General features: G+C 44.0%; 1 protein-coding gene across 1 annotated transcript; it reads left to right on the forward strand.

Moving 5' to 3' along the window:
• The first annotated feature begins 89 nt into the window (after window positions 1-89).
• CDH5 (cadherin 5) lies at window positions 90-27,728 on the forward strand. Its single transcript, XM_077309885.1, has 12 exons — window positions 90-403; window positions 14,122-14,337; window positions 15,629-15,917; window positions 16,830-16,946; window positions 18,288-18,455; window positions 19,357-19,544; window positions 20,635-20,888; window positions 21,347-21,477; window positions 22,269-22,393; window positions 22,750-22,858; window positions 23,805-24,050; window positions 24,283-27,728. Exons 2-12 carry the CDS (start codon window positions 14,152-14,154, stop codon window positions 24,789-24,791), a joined length of 2,322 nt encoding a protein of 773 aa, XP_077166000.1. The 5' UTR covers window positions 90-403; window positions 14,122-14,151; the 3' UTR covers window positions 24,792-27,728.
• The last annotated feature ends 67 nt before the right edge of the window (window positions 27,729-27,795 follow it).

A 27,795-nucleotide genomic window follows, 5' to 3' on the forward strand; every position in this document is an offset into this window, starting at 1 on the left:
TGCTAACTCACAGCAACGGCCTTGCAGCAATTCCGTCTCTCGGGGCCTTTGCTTTTGCTCCTTCCCATTTGTTACTCCCTGTCTGAAGGTAAGTCAGCGCAGTAACGAGTCCCCCCAAAAGGGTTTTTTATCTGGTTTCCTCCACTCCCTTCTCTCGCTGGCATGAGTAAGGCTTGGAACAATAACAGGATGCAGGGATGCAAGACGGGAAAAGGCAGACACCCAGCTGGGGAACTTTGGAGCCTGGAAAGCTGAACACTCCCTGCCTTGCTCAGTTCAGGGAACTCAGTGGATTTCATTTCGGTTCACTTGCGGTTCTGCTTTATTCCGTCCGTGCTCGCGGCATGCTGGCTGGACACAGTCAACAGAGATTCGCGTCCATTTGGGATTAAGCCTGCGCCAGGTAAGAACCAGGGGGATGGAGGGGAGGGGGGAGAGAAGGGAATTATCTGCAGGTTCTCGATTCCCAAGTCAAAACCAGTGTTGTCTAGTATCTCATCAGATCTCAGAAGCGAAGCAGGGTTAGCCCTGGTGAGTGTTTGGACAGGGGACCACCAAAGAGCAGCGGGATCATGACCCAGAGGAAAGCAATGGCAAATGGCCAGCACTTTCACCCATGCTAAATAATGGCACTTCAATCCACTTCGGGGACTGTTTGCAAGCAGATTTTGCCATTTCCCACGGTCAAATCCAGTTGCAAAGTGCATTGGAAGTGCAATATTTGGGGTTAGGTGAAAGCACCACTACCACCCCTCTGGATATCTCTCACCTTGAAAACCCCATGGGTATATATGCCTACATTTGGTGTGCCCACCTGTGTTGGAGGCATCTTAAATGCTTGGATGACCTGTTATATGGAGGATTATAGTAGGATGTCTTGGGGAAGGTACTGGCAAACCACACCGCATTGAATCTGCCATGAAAACTCTAGAGGGCGTCACCCCAAGGGTCAGACATGACTCGGTGCTTGCACAGGGGATACCTTTACCTTTACCTTTAGTAGGATGTCTCCAAGATAGGTGATGCCTTTGGAAGCCTTTGACCAACCCAGAATGCTCCTTGTTTGCAAAATCTATAGTGAAACGAGGGAGGAAGGATTCTGATTTTTATTAAAGGCACTGCTGAGCTCCTGAGCTTCCAAATCCTCCCCCCACCAAAAAAAATTGAACTGAAAAACACAGACAGTTCTGATATTAACCCACAATTAGGTGAACGGCAGTCAATATAAACAGCCCTTTGCTCAATCCATTCTGAAGACCAACAGGCAAAATGGCTGAAGTAAGGTGCTGCCCATCCAGAGGGAATCAAACTCAACCCAAAAGCTTGGGGACCAGAAAGGTTTTAAGTTGGCACTGAAACGTCAAAGGCCAGGGGCCTGACGGCAAGGGGCCAGGAAGGAGTCCCAGAACTGGAGGCCTTTGGTGAAGCTTCCATGGTAGAATACAGATTCAAATGTGGGTCTTCTCAAATGACACTCAAAAACATTTGCCAACTCCAGGTGAGGAAACTCCTAGAGGGATGGCAGTGGAGCCTGCAGAGCAGGGGTAGTCAAACTGCGGCCCTCCAGATGTCCATGGCCTACAATTCCCAGGAGCCCCTGCCAGCGAACGCTGGCAGGGGGCTCCTGGGAATTGTAGTCCATGGACATCTGGAGGGCCGCAGTTTGACTACCCCTGCTGCAGAGGGATCACAATAGGGATGTGATGCCATAGAGTCCCTCCTCCGAAGCTGTCCTTTTCTCCAGGGGGGTCAGATGTCCGTAGTCTGAAAATAAACTGTAATTCCAGGAAGACTCCAGACCCAGCTGAAGGTTGGCATCCCTACCCTCCAACCACTGCACCATGCTGGTTCTTAAGAAGAATTCTTTTCTTATAGCATAGAGATTATCAGGCATCATACTTGACTCCTTTTTTCTAGCATCAACGTGGGGGCCAAAAATTTCAGACATCCTGGTCAGTGTGCCACCCAATTCCAGGCACTTTTTGCCCATGGGTAGTGCACCCTCTTTAGGTATAATTATTCCAAACATTTGCTAACTGCTTAAGGAACTTAGACCATCAGCCAAACCATTAGTTGCCCAGGAGAACGGTTGGCCACCGACAATCCAGAGCTTTGTGAGTGCTTCATTGCACATCGAAAGCTTCTGCTTAGCAAATTTGGTCCGTGGAGTTTTTCCAGCTGTTGTATAGAATAAAGGCTCGGGGTGTCCCCTGTGCCTATTTGTGTTCTCGTTGGGCAGAAGCGACTACACTACAGGATCCCAGTGCAGCTCTTCAGTTGCCAAAGTCATAAGGTGAATCCCTTGCTTGGGAAGTGAGTCCCATGAAGGGTAAGAATTGGAACCCTCGAGAGAATTTTTACCGCTCAAATACAGCTTGAAATTCCTAGAGGTTTTCTGTACTGCTTTGTAACTCTTGCCTCCCAGTCCCAGCCAGTCTTGATTTCGGTTTTGCTTCCTCTTCACGGCAGGAAAAAGGGTTTCTGGGCCGTTAGAAGTCTGTTTCATGTAGCCAGCACTCAAGGAAGCTTGCTTGAATTTGTTGAACAATTTCTTTGGCAAAAAGTATTGACATTTTCACTTCTAAGCTAAGAAAGCTTTGGGGACACATTCATGGCAAAGCAAAACAGACTGGTTCAAGTGGGTTGCCGTGTTGGTCTGAAGTAGCACAACAAAAATAGAGTCCAATAGCACTTTTAAGACCGACAGACTGAGATGATTTATCCTACGTAGTCGGCATCCTGGAGAGTTTTGACTTCGTGGTCTTGGCCAGTCGTGGTCTGCACAAATTCGGTCATGCAGCATTATTTAGATGCAGCTTTGAAAAGTCAACCCTGTGTGGGGTTGCCAGTTCTTTTGAGGCTCAGATCCCACAGTGGGACTTGGTGATACATGGCTGGGGCTCCCAATTGGGTTAGAAAATTCCTGAAGACAGCCAGCTTGGTATAAGGGTAGCCATACTACGGCTCTCCAGATGTTCATGGACTACAGTTCCCATGAGCTCCTGCCAACTGGCCATGCTGGCAGGGAATCATGGTGATTGTAGTCCATGAACATCTGGAGGGGCATCGCTCAGCCATCCCTGGTGTGGTTACAAGAGTGGCGACCTTGAATCTGGAGAGCTGGGTTGGATTCCCCATTACCATCTGGGCCTGCTGATTGCTTGTCTGGGTTTTGTCTCTGTAGGTGTTTGTTTTTTTGTGGAGTAGCATTTCCACACAAGATAAATTGTGGCTCTAGAGATTTTTTCGGCATGGTCCCCCACACTGATGTCTCTGCCCTAAATTTGAGAGCCAGCTTGGTGTAGTGGTTAAGAGCAAGGGCTCTAATCCAGAGAACCAGGTTTGATTCCTGGTTCCTCTACATGAAGCCAGCTGGGTGACCTTGGGCTCGACACCATCCTGTTAGAGCTGTTCTCACAGAACAGCTCTCTCAGAGCTCTCTCGGCATCACCTACCTCACAGGGTATTTGTTGCGGGGAGAGGAAGGGAAGACGATGGTAAGCCGCTTTGAGACTCCTTCGATATTGAAAAACAGGGTATAAAAACCAACTCTTCTTCTACTGGGGAATTTACAGTGGAGAAAGTCTAAACACCCCTGTCCTTGCGGTTCCAAATAACCAAGCACTTTCCCAATGATTGCATCCCAGTAAATATACATTCTGCTCCCCTTCTATGTATTCATCTGGCCTTGAGAAACAAGCCAAAAACCTGACATTTTAAGCCCCATTCTAAGGCCCAGCAACCAAATGCCAAACAAGCTAAAATCAGAAAAAAACTTTGGCTTAAACGGTTAATGGGTTGGCAAAGATTTGCCAGATGAATAGACCTGCCTCATATCCTGCTTTTGTTGAAGCAAAACAGAGTAATTGAAAACAGGATACAAGCAAAGGGATTTGTATAGTCTTTTAACCTTTGGAAGCGCTTTCTGATTTATACCCTTCGCCAATTGTATGGCCATCAGATACGATTCAAAAGAAAAGCCCCCTATTTTTTTTTCTCCCCCTCCGCAGAAATCACATGATCTCCTAACGCTCGCAACATCAGTCCCATGCTAGTCCGAAAGAGGATGTGACTGGGTGTTTGCATGTCCGAGTCATTATTCTAGACAGCAGGTTTCATAGAAATTAACAACCTGATTGGCAGGGAGTGGGGTGGGGAAGGTAGGGGGAAGCCCCTGGGGAGGGGTGGACAAGGCCTGGCCATCCAACAATTGGCTAGGATGGCTTTGAATGAGAGTCCGGTCCTCCCATCCTACAGCCAGCTATGATACACAGATGCTCTGAGCAGCCAGGCAAATGGGATAAAAATGTAAGTTCCTTCTTACATTCAAAAGAAATTCCATTTTGCAAAAGGCCCCGTCTTGTAAGGCACAGATTTCCAGTACAAATTGCATCTGCGTTAAGATGACAGTCCACCTCAAAAGCTGTTAAGATGTGGGGAAAACTGTATTTGTTCATGCCCCAAAATAGGTCTTGACTGTTCCACTGTCCTGTAAACGGTGCTTACTTGAGCAGTGTTTTTCAACAAAGCCAGCAGTTGAGTCTGCCACAGCTACAAACCAGGGCAACGTAGTAGTTATAAAGCAACCAATTTCCCAGTAATAGTGCCCAGCTCTCACTCTCACAGGGGCAAAATGGAAGAAGAAGAGTTGGTTCTTATATGCAGCTTTTCTCTACCCAAAGGAGTCTCAGAGTGGCTTACAGTTGCCTTTCCTTTCCTCTCTCCACAACAGACACCCTGTGAGGTGGGTGAGGCTGAGAGAGCCCTGATATCACTGCTCGATCAGAACACCTTTATCAGTGCTGTGGTGAGCCCAAGGTCACCCAGCTGGCTCCATATGAGGGAGGAGCAGGGAATCAAACCTGGTTCACCAGATTGGAAGTCCACACTCCTAACCACTACACCAAGCTGGTGTAGAGAAATGCTATTGGTCCCTGACATGACATCACTTCCTGCCTCCCCCTCCCTCCCATCATTCTCAGTTTCAAAAAAATACATTTTTGGAAGAGGGGAAGGGAGCAAAGCATGATGGGAGGCTGCCTCTGTCAGACTCAGTGCAGGAAGCATGTCATGGATTTCAGCATGAAAAATAAGAGGAGGGAAGCCCAAATTCAGAAACTAGTCTAGAGTCAATTTGCAGCATCCAAAGGAAATCCAAATCGAGGCTAAAACAAGATTTGGCTCCTAATGCAGAAATGGTCTGATTCCTCACCTAATGCGGAAATGGTCTGATTCCTCACCGGTGAGAAAAGCAGGGTATAAATATCTAAATACATTAAAATAGTGGATATTACACATCATTTTTCAAGAAGTGAGAAAATCTAGCATTGGACAACGCTATGAAAAATGGGAAGCAGCAAACCGGTTTTCTCAGCAGTCATCTTTTTGAAAGCCTTTACCACTCTCCAACAGATTTATGATGCGAAGGGCAAAAAAGAATATAAAAGACCCTGAGAAATAATTTCCCTCAAGTGTTTCTCTGCCCAAGAAATTACATATATTTATTCCCATCTCCTTGCAATACCATTAAATAGAACCAGTGAGTCAGCTATCAAGAAATTAACCTTCAGATCAAAGCAGTTTTCCCCCACACTCTCCTGTGTTCATCACAGATTGCTTTCAGTTTAAGGTATAATTGCCTTTTTTTAAAAAAAGAAGAAAGTATAGCAGGACAGTGACCTTGGAAAGCAGCACAGACAAACAGCTCATCACGCATTAAAAAGGATTCAAAAGTCAAAAGGCAGGAGCTACACAGGTGTGCCTATGAAGAACCATTTAGAAAAAGTGAATGTTGTCAAGTCCTGGACAGTAATCCAATGACACTGTTTCGGCAAAGACTCCCAGGGCCTTCTGCAGTTCCAATTATAGCACCTGCTGATCCATGGTTGTATCTTCAGACCCACAATAGGTCTTCCTTCTTTATACTCTGCTTAGCCTATTAGTAGCAGCTTCCCTCATCTTATGAACGCAGTAATGGGTTTAAACTTCAAGTACAACGATATAGGCTAGATATCAGGAAAAAAATTTTCACAGTCAGAGTAGTTCAGCAGTGGAAAAGGCTGCCTAAGGAGGTGGTGAGCTCCCCCTCACTGGCAGTCTTCAAGCAAAGGTTGGATACACACTTTTCTTGGATGCTTTAGGATGCTAAGGGCTAATCCTGCGTTGAGCAGGGGGTTGGACTAGATGGCCTGTATGGCCCCTTCCCACTCTATGATTCTATGATTCTATGAATCTTTTTCCTGGGTCAAGCTGTGTTGGGGCCAGTGCCTGCACATGGGCTCTTAACTATGTATTGGAAAGGTTAAATAACTAAAGGGACACACCAAAATCAGAATCCAATGGCACCTTTAAGGCCAACAAAGGTTTATTCAAGGCGTGAGCTTTCAAGGGCAAGAAACATGATTGTGACACAGTTTACTAATTGAACAGAATTAACTTTTGCTTTATATTCCCACTGTCATGATCGTCAGTTCTTAGTCTGAGGAAGCGTGCTTGCACTCAAAAGCTCACGCCTTGAATAAATCTCGGTTGGACTTAAAGGTGCAACTGGACTCTGATTTTGTTGTGCTGCTACCCACTTGAATCTAACTAAAGGAGGTAATTCTGCTGTTACTTAGAATTATAAATCTTAGTTCCCGGTGTGCCGGAAGCCATCAGCAAGGAAGGGGCTTGGGCTCAACTGTAAACTTTCCATACAGAGAAGCCTAGGTGTGGTCCCCAGAGTCTCTGTCTAAAGGATCTCAGGTGCTATATATTGGGGAAAGACCTTCCTTTGTCAGAGAACCATTAGTATTCTGAATAGATGACTCTGAGGCAGCTGGGCCGATAAGACTAGGGTTGCTTCAGATGTTTACATGAACCAAAACAAGCAATTGAGATGTATCGTTTTTGCTTTAGGATGCTTTGGGCTGATCCTGCGTTGAGCAGGGCATTGGACTAGATGGCCTGTATGGCCCCTTCCAACTCTATGATTCTATGATTCTATGAAAGAAGTCTCTTTTTTCCATCTCTTTTGCCCTTCTGCAGTCGAGTTTGTCTCAGATCCGTAGGATGTGCAGTGGGACTCGATCCTGGCGCATGCCCAAGTTATGTGAACCCCTTTTTGCCGTCCTGCAGTAGGAAACAGGGGTGGCCCTGGGAGTCTCATTTTATCCCTGTGAGTCATGGGGGTTTCCTATTCTTCGGCCACCTGCAGGAAGACGGCCCTCTATCGCGTTCCCCAGTCCTTCCTCCGCTACCACTCCCTCCCCCATACAGCTAAAGCTCTGAAAATCTTCCAGCAGGCTGGAGCTCTGATTGTGCATGCAGCATTAATTAGGGCCGTGACCCACAATGCCTGAAGAAATCTCACAAATCAGAATGGCAGCAGTTCAAGACAGGCTGAAGCCATCTTTTCAAAAGTTGTTGTTGTTGTTGTTGTTGTTTCTTCAATTTTTAGCCTGCCACTCCCGAGAGGCTTATGGCGGGTTACAACATTTAAAAACCCCAATAAAAATTCCCCTAAAAACCATATAAATTGCACAATACGCATACAAAAATCCAAGATACAATTCAGCGTTAAAACAGCTAAAAATCCCTCCTAACCGAGACCAAGAGTATCGGCTCAACAAGCCCGTTTCTGAAATATTTCTGCCATCGGCTTCATTTTCTGGCGGTGGCCAGCGGTGTGACGCTCTCTCGTTTCCCAAAATGATCTCATAAAAGTGGGTGGAGAAGCAAATTAAATTTCTTCTCGAGAGCAGCCATCGGGCGTGGCTGTCTTCAGTCCCCTCCGTTCCAGCCTCTGAAAGTTGCATCTTTTGCGAATTCACTTCCAACAGTGGTATCCCGGCCAGGGAATCTTATCATGTACAAGCTCAAAGACAGAGCTGAATTGAAGAAAGGGATTCTTCTGAAATGTGAAAATGAACTCTCGGGGAATGAATGGAAAGGCATGAGAACATGAGCCGACTGGACCACACATGGCCAAACTAGTCCTCTGGAAGGGAGGGCCACGTGTATGTATACATGTTTCCCTCATTCATATTTACTGACCATATTAGATGAAACTCATCCATGAACCTCTTGTGGCGCAGGGTGGTAAAGCAGCCAACATGCTGTCTGAAGCTCTGACCATGAGGCTGGGAGTTCAATCCCAGGAGCCGGCTCAAGGTTGACTCAGCCTTCCATCCTTCCGAGGTCGGTAAAAAGAGTACCCAGCTTGTGTGCTAGGGGGTAAAACGGTAATGACTGGGGAAGGGAATGGCAAACCACCCTGTACTGAGTCTGCCAAGAAATCGCTAGAGGGCGTCACCCCAAGGGTCAGATACCTTTACCTTTACCATCCATGAATACCCAGGACATATTTGTCTTTACCTAGCAAGCAGTCAGAAAATCCAGCTCAAACTATGAGCACAATGCAAGGGAAGAGGTATTTCAGCCTTCCTCCCCCCCCCCCCACACACACACACATGGTTGCCCATAGAATGGCATGCTTCTAAACCCATGGAAACCCATGGTGAATAAGGGTGTAACTCTTGTAATATTTGTAGTGCTGATGTGACAAGGGAAAGCTTCCAAAAGAAAAAAATGGTCTTTGTTGGCCAGCAGCCTTGCTGTTCTCAGCAAGGCTTCAGTTGGCTTCCTTTTTAAAGGAGTCGTTCGGGATAACGTGCCATGAATGCAATGAATTCATCTTCCTAAGGAAGATGAACAATGAGTTCAGTGAACAATGAGCCGTAGGAAGAATGATGTCAATCCAAGGCTGGAACCTTTGCACACTGACTCAGGACTAAAGCCCACGGAGCCCGACAGAACTTGGACGACATCCTAGCTTCGGGTCACAAGGTTGACGCTGCTGTCATGATCCTAAGGAACGAAAATCTCAATGGAACCACACATTCTGGGTGGCCACTGTCACATTGAGGAAGGCTTTGTCCTTTGCAGATTGCAGCTGTCGGGGCTGCAATTTCCAGGGGCAAAACCAGGAGTGGAAGAGGAGCGTAGAGGAACTTTTTATCTATTACCCCCCCATGCTATATTCCTGTCACCCCTCTACAAGGTGTTCTTATCCCTGCTTTCTGCATAAACATAGAATCATAGAGTAAGAAGGGACCTCCGGGAGGGAGGGAGTTGGATTTCTTACTATTTATTATTCTTGCCATTGGACTATGTTAGGGTTTTAATGGTTTAATGTTTTATCTGTGGGGATCTTTTATGTTGTAACCCGCCGCAAGCCAATTTGTTCGATAGTGGTGGGTAATAAACCGAAGAAATAAAATAAATAAAAAATAAATAACTCCCTGCACAATGCAGGAAGTCACAACTGCCTGCCCACCCACCGTGACCCCAATTTCATGCCCAAGTGATCCCTACCACCACCACCACCACCAAAAATCTCCAGAATCCTGCCTGGCCTGGAGGGAATTCACCTACCATCCCACAGTGACAATCAGCAATTCCGCAGTCACTACTCAGAGACAAGTATGCCAGTAAGTGGCCCTGCCCGAACCAAAATGTGAGGAAATGTGATAATGAGAAGAACCAATTTCCTCTTCATCTTTTTCCCCCCAGTCTTCTTTGGACTTGTCATATGCTATCCCAGCAGATGTCCTGTAACTCTGGTTATCCAGGATTACTTGGTTTTGCAGATGCCATTTGACTGGGCTGGATAAGATTGAAAGACTGACAAGCAGGGACAGAATTTGATGCCAGTGAGAGGGAAAAAGTCACGCAGGCAAGTAGTCCCCCGAGCTATGAACAAATAGAAGAGAGGAGCCCGTTTTTTTTGGACGCTGGGAAATAATAGATACACAGTGGTCTTGAAACTATTGCAATGTTGCAATGTAATGCATTTAAGAGCTCCGTTTTGTACTCGCTACATTTATCTTGAACCATCTACAAACTAGAACTCTCAGCTCTCTCTTTTTTTTTCTTTCTTTTTTTTTTGTGCTCTGTGGACAAATTCCTGTACATCCTGGCCTGAATCCTAAATATGCTTTCCTCTGTAGGAAGGCTCTCTTCCGCAAGAAGAACGAGCTGGACAGAGTAATTTCCCACCAATTTCCTGTTTCATACTGCCGCTGTGGGTGTACTGACAACTTCTCCCCAGTGGATGATTTCAGAGAGCAGGCTGCGTTGGGGGACAGGGAGTTTGGAAATTTTACTTTGCCATAAATTTGAAATCTGGGGTACAATTTGTACAGAAATATATACAAAGTGTGTCTTTAGCTTTAAGAGAGAGGACGGAGCTGCCCCACCCAGAGGGTTTACTGTCATGGCAACAGAATGTTTTACCTTGTAGGTGAGGAAGCCACGGGTCCTAACAAAACTGCAAAGGAACTAGTGAAAGCAACAATCATTTCTTTATAGCCTTCCAACTTCTAAAACTCCACTCCGCTGCTGGGAGACCTCTGTATTATATTGCCTGTAGTGTTTTGCACTTCCTAAAAATGGACCGCTTCTGAAAATTACCACATCCTGCCATGCTAGCAATTGTCACAGCTCAGGGGTCATTTTCCTGGAGTTTCCAACACAAGAGATGAACAGCCGTTGCCTTCTTCTTCAGAGCAACCCTTGATGGTCTCCCATTGAAATACTAACCAGGGTCAGCCCTGCTTAACTTCCAAAATACAATGAGATCAGGATCATCTGGGCTATTTAGGTTGCTCCCTTGGTCTTAGGTCATATCCGTGTCCTGGCTCCCATCCATAACTTTTTTGTTTTGTTTGCTGTTACGTTACACATTTATGGAACGAGTCACAGATCCCCCAACTTCATTTGCTCCTTAAGGACAGAGTTTCCTTAGTCAAATGTTTAGCAGCAAGGAACAGCTGAGAAGGTTCCATCAATTTAATCTTGCCAAAGTACAGTTTTCACCGCAGGGACCCTCACAAAGAAAAATATTGCTTCAATTTCTCCCGTGCACCAAAGTCGGGTTTGGTTTCTTCCACAAATAAGGTTTTATTTATTTCTCTTAAGCTTTGCAACGCAGCTCTGTCTTTATCGCATAACTGTAGTGTGCATTCAGCCATTGGTGCCTCGGGACGGAAGGAATAATACATTCTACCTTATGGTGCCTAATGTTCATCTTTATTACTGCTTCCAGCTTAATATCATGAGACTTCACTTATCGAAGTTACAGATCTAGGCGATAAGACCAAGCTAAAACACAAAAACCCACCCTCTCAGGCAATTTGCAGGGTTTATGGGGATCATGTTGAACTGCTAAGTGACACCTTCGGAAAGCTCCAGGATCTTTGTTGAAACGCAGCAATGTGGGTCATGAACGGCTGTTTATTTGAAGCCTGGTTGTGAGAGCAAGATAGCTTTCGTTCCCTGACATCCAGGTAGGGGACTTAGGAAGGGGCTGGCACATGGATCATCATCATCATCATCATTATGATTATTATTTAATTTGTTACCCACCAAGCAGGTTTGTGGCGGCTTACAGATGTACGAGTTAAAAAAACCCATTAAAAACAAAAGAACCAACCCAAGTGCTATTGGTTTCGTTTTTAAAGATTAGGTAAATTTATTAATGATGTATCTAGCGTTGGCTGCTTGCCACGTATACTGAAATGAAACCTCCATGTTCAAAGTGATGCTAATAGTTTCTAAGGTCAAATAAAGGATGGCTGAGGCCTTCATGATCCTTTTGTGAGCTTCCCGAAGTCTTCTGGCTGCCTGCAGGAAGAGATAGAAAGCTTATTTAGATAGGATTTTGGTTTGACCCAGCAATCACTAGCTTTTCCAACCTCCCTTTTCCTGGGTTTTTTTTAATCTCTTTTATAGTTCAGTTTTGGAGTAGTTTGTTTGTTTGTACAATTTCTACTAATCTCTTCCCCATGTGCTAAATCACATGGGTGCTACATAGTTTATTATGAGGTATTTTGCAATGTTTCCATCCTGTTACTTCATTATTGGTCTAGTACTGAACTAGAAGGATTGAGGGGGTCAGTGCAGATGTTCTCAGGGGGGCCCTGAGTGGTCCCACTGCTTTCCAGAGTGCTTTCCAGGGAGTTCTTGGTCTCGTTAAGTTTTCCAGCAAGGAAAAGCATCTTCCAGTGATGTTTCATTTGGCTCTCAATATTTAAGAAAGCTTTTTTTTAAGTTCACCAGGCACAAATTGTAATATTCACAGAATCTTGGTGCAGTTGGTTTGAAAGCTACACACACTCAATCGGGTTCATCTGAGCACTCCACTGAAGGAACTGTTAATAGAGAAATCAGCTGAAACTCCTGTTTTGAAGCGAGCCAAGAGACAAGCTGGCTTATCTGGTGACACAAAGTCTGCTCAAAAGCAGCCAGAGGAAATGAAATCACATGTGCTTGGGGGGACATGAAAAAGAAAGAAGGGTCTATAAAATTAAAGTGTAGCACATGGTTGGGACACAGATACACCATGGATGAGTGTTCTTTCTGGAATATGGCTGGTAACTTTTAAATGAGGTCTTTAGGATTTGTCTTGCAAGAATCCCCATGCACACCCATAAACACATGGGCATAAGTAGAAAACAATTTCCATTGCAAATAATGTTAACCAGGTTCTATAGCCCATCCACTTCCCTTTAATTTTGTCCACTTAGAACTGTGCTTTTACAATGATGGGATCCAATAAGTAGAATTACCTCCTGTCAATGGGAAGCAAAGTTATTTCTTTGACCTCCTACTCTCCGCAGTGTTCTTTCGTGTTGCAAGGAGCATAGGGAGAATTTGCACTGCAGTAACCTGTCAATCCTCAAAGAAAATTGGGTCTCCAGCTAGCTAGTTAATACTGCAGAATTTTTAAAACGTTGTTTCAGGACCTTTTTTCTTTTCTTTTCTTTTCTTTTCTTTTCTTTTCTTTTTTTTTGGCATACATCAGCAATTCATAGAGTGCTGTTTTCAGAAAAAGAAGTTGGGTGGGGGAAATGAATCTGTTTTCAGGCTTTGGCACATGCTGGGAACAGGGATGTGCAGCCCAAAGTGACTATATCATGATCCGATGTGAATAACACCCATTCTTCGATATCATAAATGCTCAAATTCAAATAGAATTACTTTCAACATTGGTGGACAGATGACGACTTTCCAGTCAGATCAGTATTCTGGCACCTTTGGCTGCTCAGACCATGAGAAGGGAGAAAGATGATTCACCAGGGATTTAATAACAAGAGGAAAGCAAAAAAAAATCCCCTTTATAAAATGTCTTTGCTGAGAATTTCTTAATTTAGAAAGTGGGTATGGAACCTCACTTGGTAGCCTGAATAGCCTAGTCTAGGTCATATTTGTCAAAAATTGGACATGATGCAGGGAGGGCTCTGGTTAGGACATGGATGGGAGACCACCAAGTTGCCATGCAGAGTTGCCAAAACATGTTGTTGCTTAGGGAATGAATCCTCGAGTTTTAGTTCTCAATTTCCGGTGAGCGCCTTGTTTTTTTTTGTTAAATTTTGTCTAAAGATTTTCTGTAAGGGAACTACAAATAAGGAGCTATATAATCAGCACGAAATACAAAGGAAAAACTAGAGAAATATTCACAGTTTGATCTTGCCATGTTCATAAGCCGCATGTTCATAATGCTCTCTGAAGCCGTTCAAGCATCAAGCAAGGCAGCAATCCAGTAAGATCCGAACGAGAGAGGGCTTTTGACTGGCATTAATTAAAAAACCTCACTTAAATAGTTGATTGCCTGGTTATACGGTTACAGCCATTAGTTATTATTGTAAAGTTATTCACATGTTGATACATTGTTTTATGTATTGTTGTTTGTTCTTATGTAAACCGCCCTGAGCCCCTGGGGAGGGCGGTATATAAATATAATTAATAAATAAATAAAATAAAAGAGAAAGGCCACCACTCCTCATCTCTTGCACTAAAAACCCTGCAGCCCTGCAGTTGCCTTGTGTCACTTGTGACTCGAGAGTCCGTTATTTTTCTTCTTCATATGCCATCTCTCCAGGGGTAGCACTAAAACGTAAATGTGATTTAAAAAATAATGAAAACAGCATTATTTAAAATCCCAGCTATTAGAAAGGGTGTACAGAAGTTCTAACCTACTAAAAGAATGCAGTAAACAACGCTGAAGGTGGACTTCATTCAATGCATCTGAAGGTCTCTAAAGACTTCTCAAAGCTATTAACGGTCTGTCTTCCTCTCCAGGTGCCCCTAAAGGCTGCCCAAGCTAGAACAATGGCCAGTTGCCATTTCCTTCTTCTGTTCTCCGTGACGCTGGCATTGTCCTCTGTTTACGGAGAAGATTTGCCAAGGATTGTGGCCACCACTAGAGTCCACAAACGCTTGAGGAGAGAATGGATTTGGAATAAGATGCACATTTCGGAAGAGAAGAACGAGACGTTACCACATCATGTCGGGAGGGTAAGGATTTTGTAACTCTGCAAGGCGTCACCCATGGGAGGGGGGTTCACTTTCTTTACCAAGCAAACCCAAAACAAAAAGGGCCTTCCGCAGCCGTTCCAAGCTAGTGCTGCAGTCACAGAACTAAGAGAACATATTTAACAAATTACGTTCGCCAACCAACAGCTCTAGCATTCTAGCACTGTGAGCTTAGCTTAGCTCAGACCCTGACAAATGCTCTTCATGCAAACAGTTCCATAAGTAAATCAGATATGCACACCCTTCTTAGAAAACTGAAAAGGCAAACGCCTTCTTTTTCTTGGGAACAATTCCAGGAAAAAAATTAAATCTACAGAATTGTCTCTTGTCGCCGGGTGGGAACTCCCTTCAGCTGCCTGTCAGTCAACAGCTCTGATCCGGAAAGATCTCCTTTGCTTCTCTGTGACGGATCCCAAATGTTGTACAGGGGAGGAAGCCCTGCAGCCGCAGCTGTCAAGCAAGTGTCAAACCCCACTCAAATCAAGAACGGCATCTGAACAGCTTTGCCTGAGTGTCAGGAGGTTAATTGAAGGTCTTTGAAACTCGCTATCCTGTTGGATGCAACACACATATTTATCTGCCATTCCTCTTTCCTAATACCAGAGAATCTTGGAGCCAGGATGTAGCCATGGTTAGGGCATTACACTATGACCACAGAGACCTGAGTGGAAATCCCTGTTCTGCCCTCAAGGTCAGTGGGTGACCTTGGGCCTGGCACCCTGTTTTCATCTCAGAAGGTCATTGTGAGAAAAAAAGGAGGTGAAGCTGAACTTCTTTGAAGAGCAGCCTGGGGGCTGGGGGACTACAAAGACAGAGAATAGAAAGTAGTCTCAAACTTTCCATTATATCAAAACAAATGTAAAGCCTCCAGGGCTGAATCTGCACGGAGCTTTTATTTCAATCCCAGGTCGATTCAGTCTCTGCCGTCTACACTGAATGCAATTTCCATTTTGATTTTGGGCAATTTAAATTTTTCATCTGCTACAAGCATGATTGATCCAGAGTGATCCTACCTTTCCCCCACAATATCCTGGAGTTGATATAACTCTTGATATTTGAAAAAATCAGCATGAGCAAAGGTGCAGCTCTTTGCTTTTTCCCAAACTAACTTGATGCCAAGCCTCAAACGCTGTATAAAAGCTCTGATTAGCCAGGGTGTCAGTTCAAAGGCTTTACCCAATTAGGGTTCCCAACTCCGTGTTTATAAATTCCTGGAGATCTGACGATGGAGCACTTAAATCTAATTTACAGGCTGTTGCATTATACCTTTCAGATCATATCAAGCATTCAGAACTCCAACGCAATGTACGTGTTGGAGGGGGATGGGGCCAACAGTATATTCAAAGTTGATGAACATACTGGAGACATATCTGCTTATGAGAGGCTGGACCGAGAACAGAAAGCCGAGTATCAGCTGACGGCCCACATTCTTGACCGTACAACCAATAAGTCATTGGAACCTCCATCCAAGTTTCGTATCATCGTCCAGGACGTGAATGACAATGCCCCAATATTTTATCAAAGAGTGTTTAATGGGTCTGTCTTGGAAATGTCACCTGTAGGTAAGTTCTTGATCTCTTTGTTTGCTGACGGGGGAGGGGTGTTGCATAAAGGTACACACGAGTCAGTAGAAAAATTATGGGAATTCTCCCTCAGATGCTAATCTGCTAACATCTAGATTGTAATCTAGTTCTGGGTGAACTACAGGTGCTGTTGATATGGATATTATTATTTTTAAACTATTGATTAAGTTAATTTTAAGTTTAGTTTTAATTCACTGGTTTAATTGTACTATCCGATATATTAATTAAATGATTTGCACCACCCTGAGCCAGCTTGCTGGGAGGGTGGTATAAAAATCAAATCAATCAATCAACATTTGCACAAATCAATGGAAGCCCAAATCCAGCTCCTATCATACCCAGCTGGGGGTTTAGAATCGGGGCAATAGTAAAATCCCCTCGCTTAGATAGGCCAAGATTGGATTCAACCAGTTTTCTGCTGGTGGAAAAAAGAAGAAAGAGTCCCCTTTGTGCATCAAAAAGGCTGCGTTGGGGATAAGGGAGAAGACCCATGCAAGATGGGGGATGGGGGAGCTGCAATGATGGAAAGAATTGAGTAAGATCAGAAAGAACAGCTGTGCCTCCTAAAGCAAGGGTAGTCAACCTGTGGTCCTCCAGATGTCCATGGACTACAGTTCCCATGAGCCCCTGCCAGCAAACACTGGCAGGGGCTCATGGAAATTGTAGTCCATGGACATCTGGAGGACCACAGGTTGACTACCCCTGTCCTAGAGCACACCCAGCCTTTGATAGAGGGGAGAGAGATGCTCTTTATAGCTTTCTGTATAAAGTACTCTCTATCTATGGGCAAGCCACCATTTCACTCCTCTACCAGTAAGAAACTGATGGCCCCATGCCTATTAGGAGAACTAATGAGCAGCAGCTGATGGAGATCTTCATTGCTCTTTCCAGGAACTTCAGTCACCACAGTGACAGCTGTAGACGCGGACGACCCAACACTTCTTGGTTATGCCGACGTCGACTACAAAGTGATTAAGGGAGAAAACTATTTCAGAATAGATAAGTCAGGTAGGTCCAGCACCAGAAGGAAATGAATTAGTAAATGGGGGGCCAAAGGAAATGTGGTCATGTGTGCACACCCACTCGCCGTGGACCAATAAGGAAGTCTAACCTGGAAGCTTTGGTTTTGCCACCCAACCGATTGTGGCTGCTTCGGTGAGCATTTGTGATTCAAGTCAGAATTCAGTCTGAATGGCTGGTGTCCCACTTGATAGGCTTCAGATGCACAACCTCAAGTCTGAAGTCACAGTATGCAAGCTTTCAAGTCTCAAGGACATTTGCTGCCTCATCAAGAATTCTGTGGAACAAGAAAGTTTGCATTCCCCTCCACCACCCTCTGCTGATTCTTTAATTACTTATTTGCATTATTTATCTATTTGTTCATTTCCTTTGAGTCCACCTTTCTCACAGGGATTCAAGGCAGATTACACATAGTACAATTGTCCAAATAGGACATTCAATATGATTAACACAGCAAAGGTGCTCTACCTGATGAGAGTGTAGATAGAGGTTTATTTAAGAACTAACGTACTTGATATTAAAGAGATATGGTCATAGCTATATCTCAAACTGAGAGAGAAGGTCAGACTAAGAGTGGAACTTCCAAGAAGAAACAGGAAGTTACCCTAAGAGTAGAATCTGGGGGCACTTAAAAGAAGAGAAGGTGCTGATCTCAATATCCTATTGTCTTTTTTACTGCCCCCTTCAAGATATTCTTCTGTTCTTTGTACAACAGACAGTGGCCTATTAATCATGGGTATTTCCCTCAGTTTCATTGTGCATGTCCACTGGGTTTTTCTGCACTGATTTTTCCCCCCTTCAGCACTCAGTTCACTATCTGGTTGCTGTTTCCCCAGGTTTTCTGAAAGTGCTTTAGTATCGATATTTCCCTTTGTTCACTTCCAAGCTGAAGGTAATTCAAAAGTATACAGATTCCTTAGATTTCCCTCCTATTTTTTGCCATCTCTTGAAGGTCATTCCCCTACACACATCGAGGTTGTTCTGCCAATGCTGCACCTTCTGCTAACCCTTTTATCAGTGTTTAAACTCCATTTTTCCCCTCATTTTAATTAAAAAAAATTTTTTTGACAAGCAGCATGAGTCTAGCGATATGAGTGTATCATATATCTTGTAGCACGAAATAGTTTCAGCATCAGGTATTCCTCCTTTGCTTGACTTCCCTTCTGCTCCCTTTCTCTAGATCAACCCTCAATTTCATTAAACCTTTTAAAAACAGATAGTAGCCCCCCTCCAAAAAAATGTCTACCATCTATGGACCTCTCTTCCATGAAACAATTTCACCCCTTCTAAAAGCCATCTTGACATCTCACTGTGTTTTGATTCCTAAAGGAGTCATCCGAACGGCAGTAGCTAATCTAGACCGAGAACAGAAAGCGACCTACGAAATCGTGGTGCGGGCCATCGACGGCAAAGGTCTACAGGCTGCAGAGTCAGGCACGGCTACAGTACGCATCACGCTGATTGACATCAACGACAACTCCCCAACCTTTAATCCAAGTAAGATTTGCAAGGCTGATGTTCCATGGGAAAAAATCCAGGGATTAAAGTTTTTTTTTTTTAATCTTCTGCTATCAGGGCTGGGTTTAAGAGCAGGTGACTCTTCTTAACTATCCAAAAACCAGGATTAGCATTTTATGGTTCAGTTCAGGCATCACACAAAAGCCTTGTTTAATTAAAACTATGATTAGCATAACTGTCTGAATGCAGACTATGGTTAGTTTGGTCCATCTAGTGTCTGGATTTGGTTTATTAGCTGTGATTAGTCGATGGGCTTAACTGCCGCGAGGCAATGAAACAGCTCATCTTTATTAGGAATCCACTTTTTGGTTTCTGCTTAGCAATGTTAATAAGGTGGAGCTATGTGCAGTTCCTTAAATAAGGAGGAGATATATTGGAAGGCTGTGTTGTTTTCTGTTCTGTTTGCCTTGAGCATAGAATCATGGAGTTGGAAGGGGCGATAGAGACGATCTAATCCAACTCTCTGCTCAAGGCAAGATCAGCCTAAAGGATCTCTGACAAGTGTCTAACCAGGTGTTGCTTGAAGTCTGCCAGGGAGTGAGAGCTCACCATCTTCCTAGGCAGTCAATTCCATTGCTGAATTAATTTTACTGGGGAGAAATTCTAATCACGCATTGCTTTGGAGGATTAACACTATGGGAGGTTTTTCTTTTCGAACATTCAATGACATCACAGCAGTTCACCCAATCAAGCTGATTCGTGACCACTAGCACCCCTACCTCTCCATTATAATGCCCACCACTCTTTTCTCCATTATTTTCCCCCTCTTGGACTAATATGCTATGTGCAACATGGAATTTGTAACAAGCAATTCACTCGATGTTACTTTACGATGCTGTTAGTACGCTTGCGAGCAATCTTTTCTTCTTCTCTTTTGCAGCAACATACCATTTCGAAGTACATGAAAATGTCACTTTAAATGGGGTAGTAGGCAGACTGAAAGTCGAAGACATTGATGAGCCGCAGAACAGAAACACAAAATACAGTTTTGTTGGCGGGACCTTCCAAGACACTTTCTTAATCATACCAAAGCCATATACAAATGAAGGAATAATTAAACCAAAGAAGGTATTGTATGGCCAGTGATCACCAATGTTTCACTGTATGAAAGGGTATTAACCAATTGCTGGGCTTCTGGAACATACACAACCTAAGAATGGGTTGGTCCTTTACTGGCTGAATAGTAAGGGTCCCAGGTTCAGTTCCTGGCACCTGCAGTTAAAAGGATCAGAGAGGAAGTGATGTTGTGAATCACCTCTGCCATAAATCCTGGAGAGCTACTGCTTAGCTTAGGAGACAATATGGACCTGAGTAGACCAATGGTCTGACTTTGTAAAAGGTATCTTCATGCAATTTTGGCTTTACCATCTTCTCAGCAATGTAGGCATCCATCTCTTTCCCTAGGGGGAGATCAACAGGGCTTCAGTGGACTCTAGGACTAGCCACACTGCTAATTGCCCACTTACCAATGTTCTCAGTGGAGCACCTGCAGCCAGGAAGGTCCATCAAGAAGATCACTGGCGAGAGGGACCAGTCTGTGGCCTTGGCAGCTTGAAGACAGCCTCCACCTCTGACATAGTCAAGCCTATATGGTGCCATGACTATTATGGTGGAAATCTGTTCAGATCCTTACTCGGCCATGAAGTCAGCTAGATGACCTTTAGCCCAACACCTATTTGACCTCATCTGCCTCACAGAGTTGCTGTGAGGATAAAATTTACAATGCTCTGAGCTCTTTGGTGGGATTTAAGAAATGCACCAAATAAATAGATCAATCTACTTTGCAGGACTATTGAGAGGATAAATCAGAAGGGGAGAATTTTATGCAGTGTCAAGTTGCAGCCAATGTATGATGAACCCATAGGATTTGCAGGGCCAGGGAGACCTCAAGAGGTGATTTGTCTTTACCTTCCTCTGTGCAGGAACCCTAGACTTCTTTGGGAGTCTCCCATCCAAACAGCACTAACTAGGGCCAACCCTGCTTCTTAGAACTAACAAGTTCAGACTAGGCTGAGCTATTCATGTCAGGTATCCATAAATATAGATGGAATCAAAGTAGTCTAATAAAAATGGATTGCTAAGATCTATTCATTGTTTAGAGTGTAGTGTGATGCTCATGCCTCTGCACTGTAATGAGAATGCTTGTCTTTTCATTCAGCCTTTGGACTTTGAAAAAACACCTAGCTACCAGTTTCGCGTTGAAGCAACTGATGGCGATATACCCTACTTGAATTCCAAGACAAAGGGAGCCAAGAGTATAGCAACTGTACACATCAGAGTTCTCGATGTTGATGAACCCCCCATCTTTACGAAACCTTCATACATGTTTGAAGTGCTGGAAGGCAGCGATATCAAGAAGTCAATTGGACATGTTTCTGCAACTGATCCTGATAGACCACCCCAAGAAATAAGGTAATGGAACACGGTTTGCGTTTACAGGACCTTCACAGTTTCTTTTGGTGAATTCAATGCGATGTGATATCTCAGAACAGCTTTAGGACATGACACTTATAAGTCAATCACAGTCCTGCTATTTCTTTTCTTGGAGCCAGAAGGCTGCCAAAGGTAGGAAGATGGTTGGATACACAAGTACCTCTTCTGGCCCTCTGTAGCAAGCACAGATGGATACATACTCCATTGTTGTGGTTTGGTTCATGGCTGAACCTACATGAACAGATATGCCAGTTCGTGAACTGAACAATTTATATAGGTTTGTGAGCCATTTGACGTCTGCTGCTCATAAAGATAGAGGGAGGGGGGGGGGAGAGAGAGAGAGAGAGAGAGAGAGAGAGAGAGAGAGAGAGAATAATGGGCCCAGATCCATTGATCAAAATCCTATGTAGATGATCTTATGTTTTCGCCCCACACAGGTATCGGGTCCTAAGATCCACTTATTTCAAAATATCCAACAATGGGCATATTTTTGCAGAGAGGCCTCTAGACAGAGAAGAACACTCCTGGCATAATATAACCGTAGCAGCCAATGAAATAGCGAATGGAAGTAAGTGTTTGCCTTGTCTTGGGAGTTGTAAACTGTGCCACCTACTTCTGCCTTTAGCCTTCACACCAGTCCTCAGGCATGCATCAAACATCACAGCAGAGCCAAGCAAGTTATTTTTTCCATGGGCTCATCTCATGGCACTGTTCAGTGGTGGATCTAGAGCTGCTCCCAGGGGTAGCATTGCCAACTCTTAGTTGGGGAATTCCTGGAGATTGGAGGGTGGAGCCTGGGGAATGGAAGATTTGAGAAGGGGAGAGGGCTCAGTGGGGTAAGCAGCCATTTCCTCCTGAAGAACTGATCTCTGTAGACGAGATCAATTATAATTCCTGGTTATCTCTAAGCTGCTCTTGGAGTTTGACAACCCTACCCCCAGCTGTCCCAGGTGAAGCCCAAAAGAGGGCACAAATATTACTTTCTCAGGAGGAGCCCCAGAGGTGTTACAATACAGACTGGTTGGCTACTTGTTGCCATGAGCAAGCCAGAAGAGAGGGCAGAAAAGAGCTGGAATCCCAGGCAAGCTGGTATTCAGGCACCCCCAATCCAAATGGGCCCAACCCAACCATCCACGGTAAAGTTCACATGCTCCAGTTGCAGAAATATCCAGTTGTACTACGGGCATGGTGGGAAGATTTAACAGGAGGACATATTGGAGAATTATTGGCGTGTTCGGGATTTACACTCTTGGTCCCCCTGAAATAATTCTGGGGGCCCTGAAATATGACAACGGCATCATGGGAGGCACCCAGAGAAAACAAATCCTTACAGTCTCTTTTGCTTTCTGTTCACTGCAGGAATATTATCTCAGTTAGAAACTCATGTCCCAGTTTTCATCAAAGTTCTCGACAGAAATGACAACGCGCCAGAATTTGCAGAGCCGTATCAGCCAGGAGTCTGTGAGAATGCTGCACCGGGAAAGGTAGGGCCAGCTAGCCCCCTGGATACCTTCCATGATCTCTCAGCATCAGCCTGATATCCCCCAACAGGTGCGCTGGACAGAAACAGCTGCTCCATGTTTTGCAGGTTCTGGACCTCCCCAAAAGGATGTTTCCTCCAGTTTATTCCTTTGAACAGTCAACTCCTCCATAAACTCCCTCAACCTCATGCCCGTTAGTTATTTTCTTTGGAATAGGATCTTAAGTTTTTTGAAAGTGTATGCCTCTTAGCACATAGTTCGCTAATCAAGGGACAAACTGAGACGGGACACCCTGGAGATGCTGACTGGCGCATTTGTTACCTCCACACTGAGGCTGCTGACGTTTCTCTGTCCTTTAGGTGATCATCAGAATCTCTGCTGTGGACAAGGATGAAATGCTGCCTGGCATGAAATTCACATATTCGTTAACCTCCGAAGAAAGCAACTTTACTCTGATTGACAATCACGGTATGTTCCTGTAGACTTCACAAGATCCCAAAAGATGGCTTTGAGGAAAGATCAGCTAAAAGCATGGCAACTGTAACCAGTTTTTCAGCTACAGAGAACCTGAATGGCCATCTGCACTTTGTGCATGATGGATCTTCTACTCTTATACATCAGGATGTTCTGCAGAGCTACCAAAAGTTCCATTATGCTGGTACCATGAGCAATTATCAGGGACATGGCCTTGTCAGTGGTGGCAGCCAGGTTACAGAATGCACTGCCTAGCATGGTCGGTGACTGCTTTTTAATGTTTTTAGGTGACTTTAATTTATACAGCAGTCACAATTTCTGTATTTTATTTACTTCATTGTAAGCCACTTTGAGACTCCTTTGGGTAGTAAAAAGGGGGATACAAAAAACAGCTCTTCTTCATCTACTACTTCTTCATTTATACCCTGCCTTTCTCCCCAAAGGCAACCCAAAGCAGCTAATACTGTTCTCTCTCGCATTTTACCTTCACAACAACCCTGTGAGATAGGTTAGGTTAAGAGTTTGTGACTGTCACAAGGTCACCCAGCAAACTTCCATGGTGAAGATTCAAACCTGGATCCCTCAGTGTCACCAGGCCAGTCCTAGCAACTGGGGTCACAAAAGGGGTCCTAAAAAGGGAGTGAGCAATGTTGACTATGTCCCAACATCACTTCTGGGGAAAACCTGGAAGTTATGCAGGGTAACTCTAGGAATCAGCAGAAACTCCATAGTTTTACCATAGAGGGGCCAAAAGAGTGAGTCCCTGGAGGGTGTGCCAACTCCTGCCAAAGATACTATAGAGGCTCACACTAAGTAAATATATACTTTCCAAAGCAACAAAAGCAGTAGAGAAAAGGTTGTTCTCACCTTCTGAAAGGCTTGCTCTTCATCTGGGAGGGAACTTGCACCAAGTTTAATAAGATGTCATTGCCTTCTTCAGATAACACAGCGAACATCACTGTCAAACATGGAGAGTTTAATCGGGAGCTTGTCAAGATCCATTACTTGCCCATTGTCATCTCGGACAACGGCACGCCCGAGCAAAGCAGCACGAACACCCTGACCATCCTGGTCTGCAAGTGTAACGAGGCGGGCGAGTTCACATTTTGTGAAGAAGCAGCTAAGCAAGTGGGAGTCAACATCCAAGCCCTGGTGGCCATCTTTGTCTGCATCCTCACAATTTTTGGTAACTATTGACATTTCTTTACTTTCCAAATTCAATGCTGGGGCAATTGGGGAAAACAAGAGTTCATTTATGGCATGTAACAAAGCCAGGAATGAAATATAAATCTCCAAAGCAGCCATTTTCTGTAGTCTGATCTCTGTAGTCCAGAAGTCCAGTGATCACTTGTAATGATGGACTCTTTTAAATATATTTCTATTTTATAGTAGTTCACTTACAATTCTTTTGTCTACAGTCATTATGCTGCTAATAGCCCTGAGAAGGAGACGCAAGAAGGATCTGAACGTCCTCCGGAAGAACGTGGCAGAGATCCATGAACAACTGGTGGCCTACGACGAAGAAGGCGGCGGTGAAATGGACACCACCAGTTATGATGTGTCAGTCCTCAATTCCGTCCGCCAAAGTGGGATGACGTCTCCACGAATGACTCGGGAGACCATGCCCTGCATGTACACCCAGGTCCAAAAGCCACCTAGACATGGACTTTCCGGTACTGGAGAAATGGCCATTATGATTGAAATGAAAAAAGATGAAGCTGACAACGATGGAGATTTGCTTCCTTATGACACCCTCCACATCTTTGGCTATGAAGGGGCAGAGTCCATTGCAGAATCTCTAAGCTCTTTGGGATCGGGCTCCTCTGACTCGGATATTGATTATGACTTCCTCAACGACTGGGGTCCAAGGTTTAAAATGCTGGCAGAGCTTTATGGATTGGAAGCCGATGAACATTTTGCCTATTGAGTCAGACTGACGGCAAATTTGCTTCAACTTAAGCCAAGAGCATCAGAACTGAGGGACTGCAGATTCATAAGGCAGCAACTACCAAGTCTTCATGCGTTTTCAGAGCAGGTTTCTGTGACCAAGAGCAAAGAAACCAGAATGAAGTCCCATTGCATGCTGGGAGAAAATAGTTCTCTTTACCCGAATAGATATTCAAGTTGTTTTTGAGAAAAAAAAATCAAGAAACATCTTTCTTCTTGCCCTATAATGTAAGAGATTAGGCTTCCCCTGGTTTTTCCTGATGTGTCAATATTGTCAATTGTCCTGATATTGTCCTGATGTGTCAATATTCCAAGTCAAGTTTTATTATCATTCCTGATGCATCCCCAGTTTGATCATGGATTGACATTATGACATGTGACATTTTCTGTGTGTCTTCCCTAAATCCACCACCAAAGGATTTTAAGTCAGATGGTAACCATGACTTCCCCATTGGGAACTCAACCTCTACAATCCTGTACCAAGTTATCCCAATTGAAACTCATAGATATGAATGGGCTTGGAGCTGTAATAACCGCCTATTCTTTCCTATTTTTTCCTGATATTGGGGGAAAAAATGGGTATTTTCTTATGAATCTGGCCGTTCCAAGTGAAAATAGCTCTGATTTGACAAGTGTAGACCCTTTGGGGATTATGGTGACCTTTTTGCTTCATTTCGCCCAGGTGAAGCCAAACCACAGATCTGGATCCATAGACATCCTTTACATGAAGCAAGCTCTTCCTTGACTGGGAGAATGCTTTGGGTCCAGTTCATCCACTGTTAAGCCAACCCCAACATTCAAGATTTGATGACTAGATATGTTTATCTCAAGTCCCTCTTATACAACCGATAAAAGCTAATATGAGACTCTCTGTATGACTCTGCAAGGAAAGGGCAAGAAGGATCTCAAGGGGAAAATTCTCAGCCTTCTCACCAAGCTAGAATTTTCTTAGAAGAAGCCATGACAGCTAAAAGGGTTTAAACCAAAAAATAACCTGAGTAGTACAGATACACTGAGACGGTATAAAGCTGACATTGGTTTAAGCAACAACAACTTCACAGCATCCTGTCCTGCAGAGTTCTAGAACTGCATGGGTATCATAGGATACACAGCTTTAGAAGCAATTTAATGTCACCATTATAACTTGAAATGTAGAAATACATGTTGATGGAAGTTCTGTATTAGCTGTACAATCAACCATCATGGCAGCCATGAACCAAAGCGAACAATCTTTATGTATCGACTTTGTATGCCTCCAAAACAGATACTCTGTCGTATAGAAACTGTAGTGTGAATGGATGAAATAGCTTAGTGGATGTAACATAGGTTATTTAACATTTGGTATCTTTGTATTTTGTGTAATTGCAGCTAATGCAGACGGGTCATCTCAGAAACAAAGTAGAACCTTGTGGTTTGCATTTCATAAATGCATTCATCCTATAGCTTGTAGACCATAATCAGCATCTTCTAAAGGTTTTCCTTCCTGCAATTCTACCTCACTAACTTCTAATTACCAAATATACAGCTAATATAATAAGTGAATGGTTGTCGAAAGAAAGAAAGAAAGAAAGAAAGAAAGAAAGAAAGAAAGAAAGAAAGAAAGAAAGAAAGAAAGAAAGAAAGAAAGAAAGAAAGAAAGAAAGAATAGATTCCATCTAAAATCAATTAGAATTTTGCCAACCCTATGCATGCACTGATTTTGTATGTGGGAGCTGATTTAGGACAACAAAACACACACTATTTATGAATTGTAGGGAGGGTGGGGTTTGAGAAGAGGAGGAATATAATTCACCCTCCAAAGCAACCACTTTCTCCAGGGAAACTGATCTTCGTCAGCTGGAGATCAATCATAACAGTGGGAAATCTCCATGTGCTACCTGGAATTTGGCAACACTATGAATCTGGCCTGGGGAAAATTCCTTCCTGATCCCAGAGTGGTGATCAGAAATTCCCTGGCCTTGGGAGCTGAGCACTGGCTCTTTCCTTCCTTCCCTCCCTTCTTCTCAAGACCTGCCTCTTCATTCCACACAGGTTGGATAATACACTTCAGAAGTAGATTTTCCTGTTTCGCACAGGAAAATCCAGCTGCAGAAGCACATCGAAAGCGCATTATCCAACCTGTGCGGAATGCGTTCAACGGACCTAGCAGCAACATTACAGGGTGGGTGAATATTCTGACCTCTGTAGCCACGCACAAAACACTCCCCAGCCGGGATCCCTTTTTTCATACTGTGCATTTTCTACTTGGGAATTCGTTCCACAGCAGATGCAGCTGAAGAAACTGATCTTGATAGATCTCCTCGGTGCCCTCGGGCTCTCCCGGCGCTGTGCCTTAACCATCAACCCTGATGCATAGGAAGGAAGAGCTTGCCTCAATCTGACAAGACATCCTTGGGAAAAGAGTCTCTGTCAACCGTTCTCTGCCACAGCTGTGCTGCCAACCTGCCCTCCACTAAGTGTCTCCGCTGCAGGAAATCTGCAATCCTCGCTTGGTTTAGGATTCCACCGCAAAGCTTATTTGCCAACTGGAACAACCCAGCGTGGTTCTACTAAGAATGTAATATGAAGTTGCATCCTGACTAACAAAGATATTGCTCTGTAATTTACCCCTGACTGCTTAACCAGTGAGATTAACTAGAAGCAATTATTTAGAGCCGTTGTAATGCTTTTGTAAACATTATCCAGTTTAGACGTCCTTTGATTTCCTCTTCCCTGGCCGTTCTTTTAGGGTAGCCTGTTTGTATTGAAGCCACTCTGAGGAATATCGGCCTTGATTTCTACTGTACATCAGGCGTTCTTTGTTTTTGTTCTCGGGGTTTTTTTGCACTGGATAGTTTCATTATCTATTTATGTACTGTGTTGTGTTGGTGGTTGGGTTTTTTTTTTTTACTTACATAAAAGCCAAATTCAAGTAGAATTGGTTTTGTCTATTCATTGGTGAGATTCAAGGAGGCAGTAGGACTTCTAATTAATTCCCAGCAGCG

Source organism: Paroedura picta, chromosome 14 (assembly GCF_049243985.1).
Source record: "Paroedura picta isolate Pp20150507F chromosome 14, Ppicta_v3.0, whole genome shotgun sequence".
NCBI lineage: Eukaryota > Metazoa > Chordata > Lepidosauria > Squamata > Gekkonidae > Paroedura > Paroedura picta.

Coding starts and splice junctions, on each gene's coding strand:
- CDH5 (XM_077309885.1), top strand. CDS start 14,152: ATGGCCAGTTGCCATTTCCTTCTTCTGTTCTCCGTGACGCTGGCATTG. Junction 14,338..15,628: donor TACCACATCATGTCGGGAGG/GTAAGGATTTTG, acceptor TATACCTTTCAG/ATCATATCAAGCATTCAGAA. Junction 16,947..18,287: donor TTTCAGAATAGATAAGTCAG/GTAGGTCCAGCA, acceptor TGATTCCTAAAG/GAGTCATCCGAACGGCAGTA.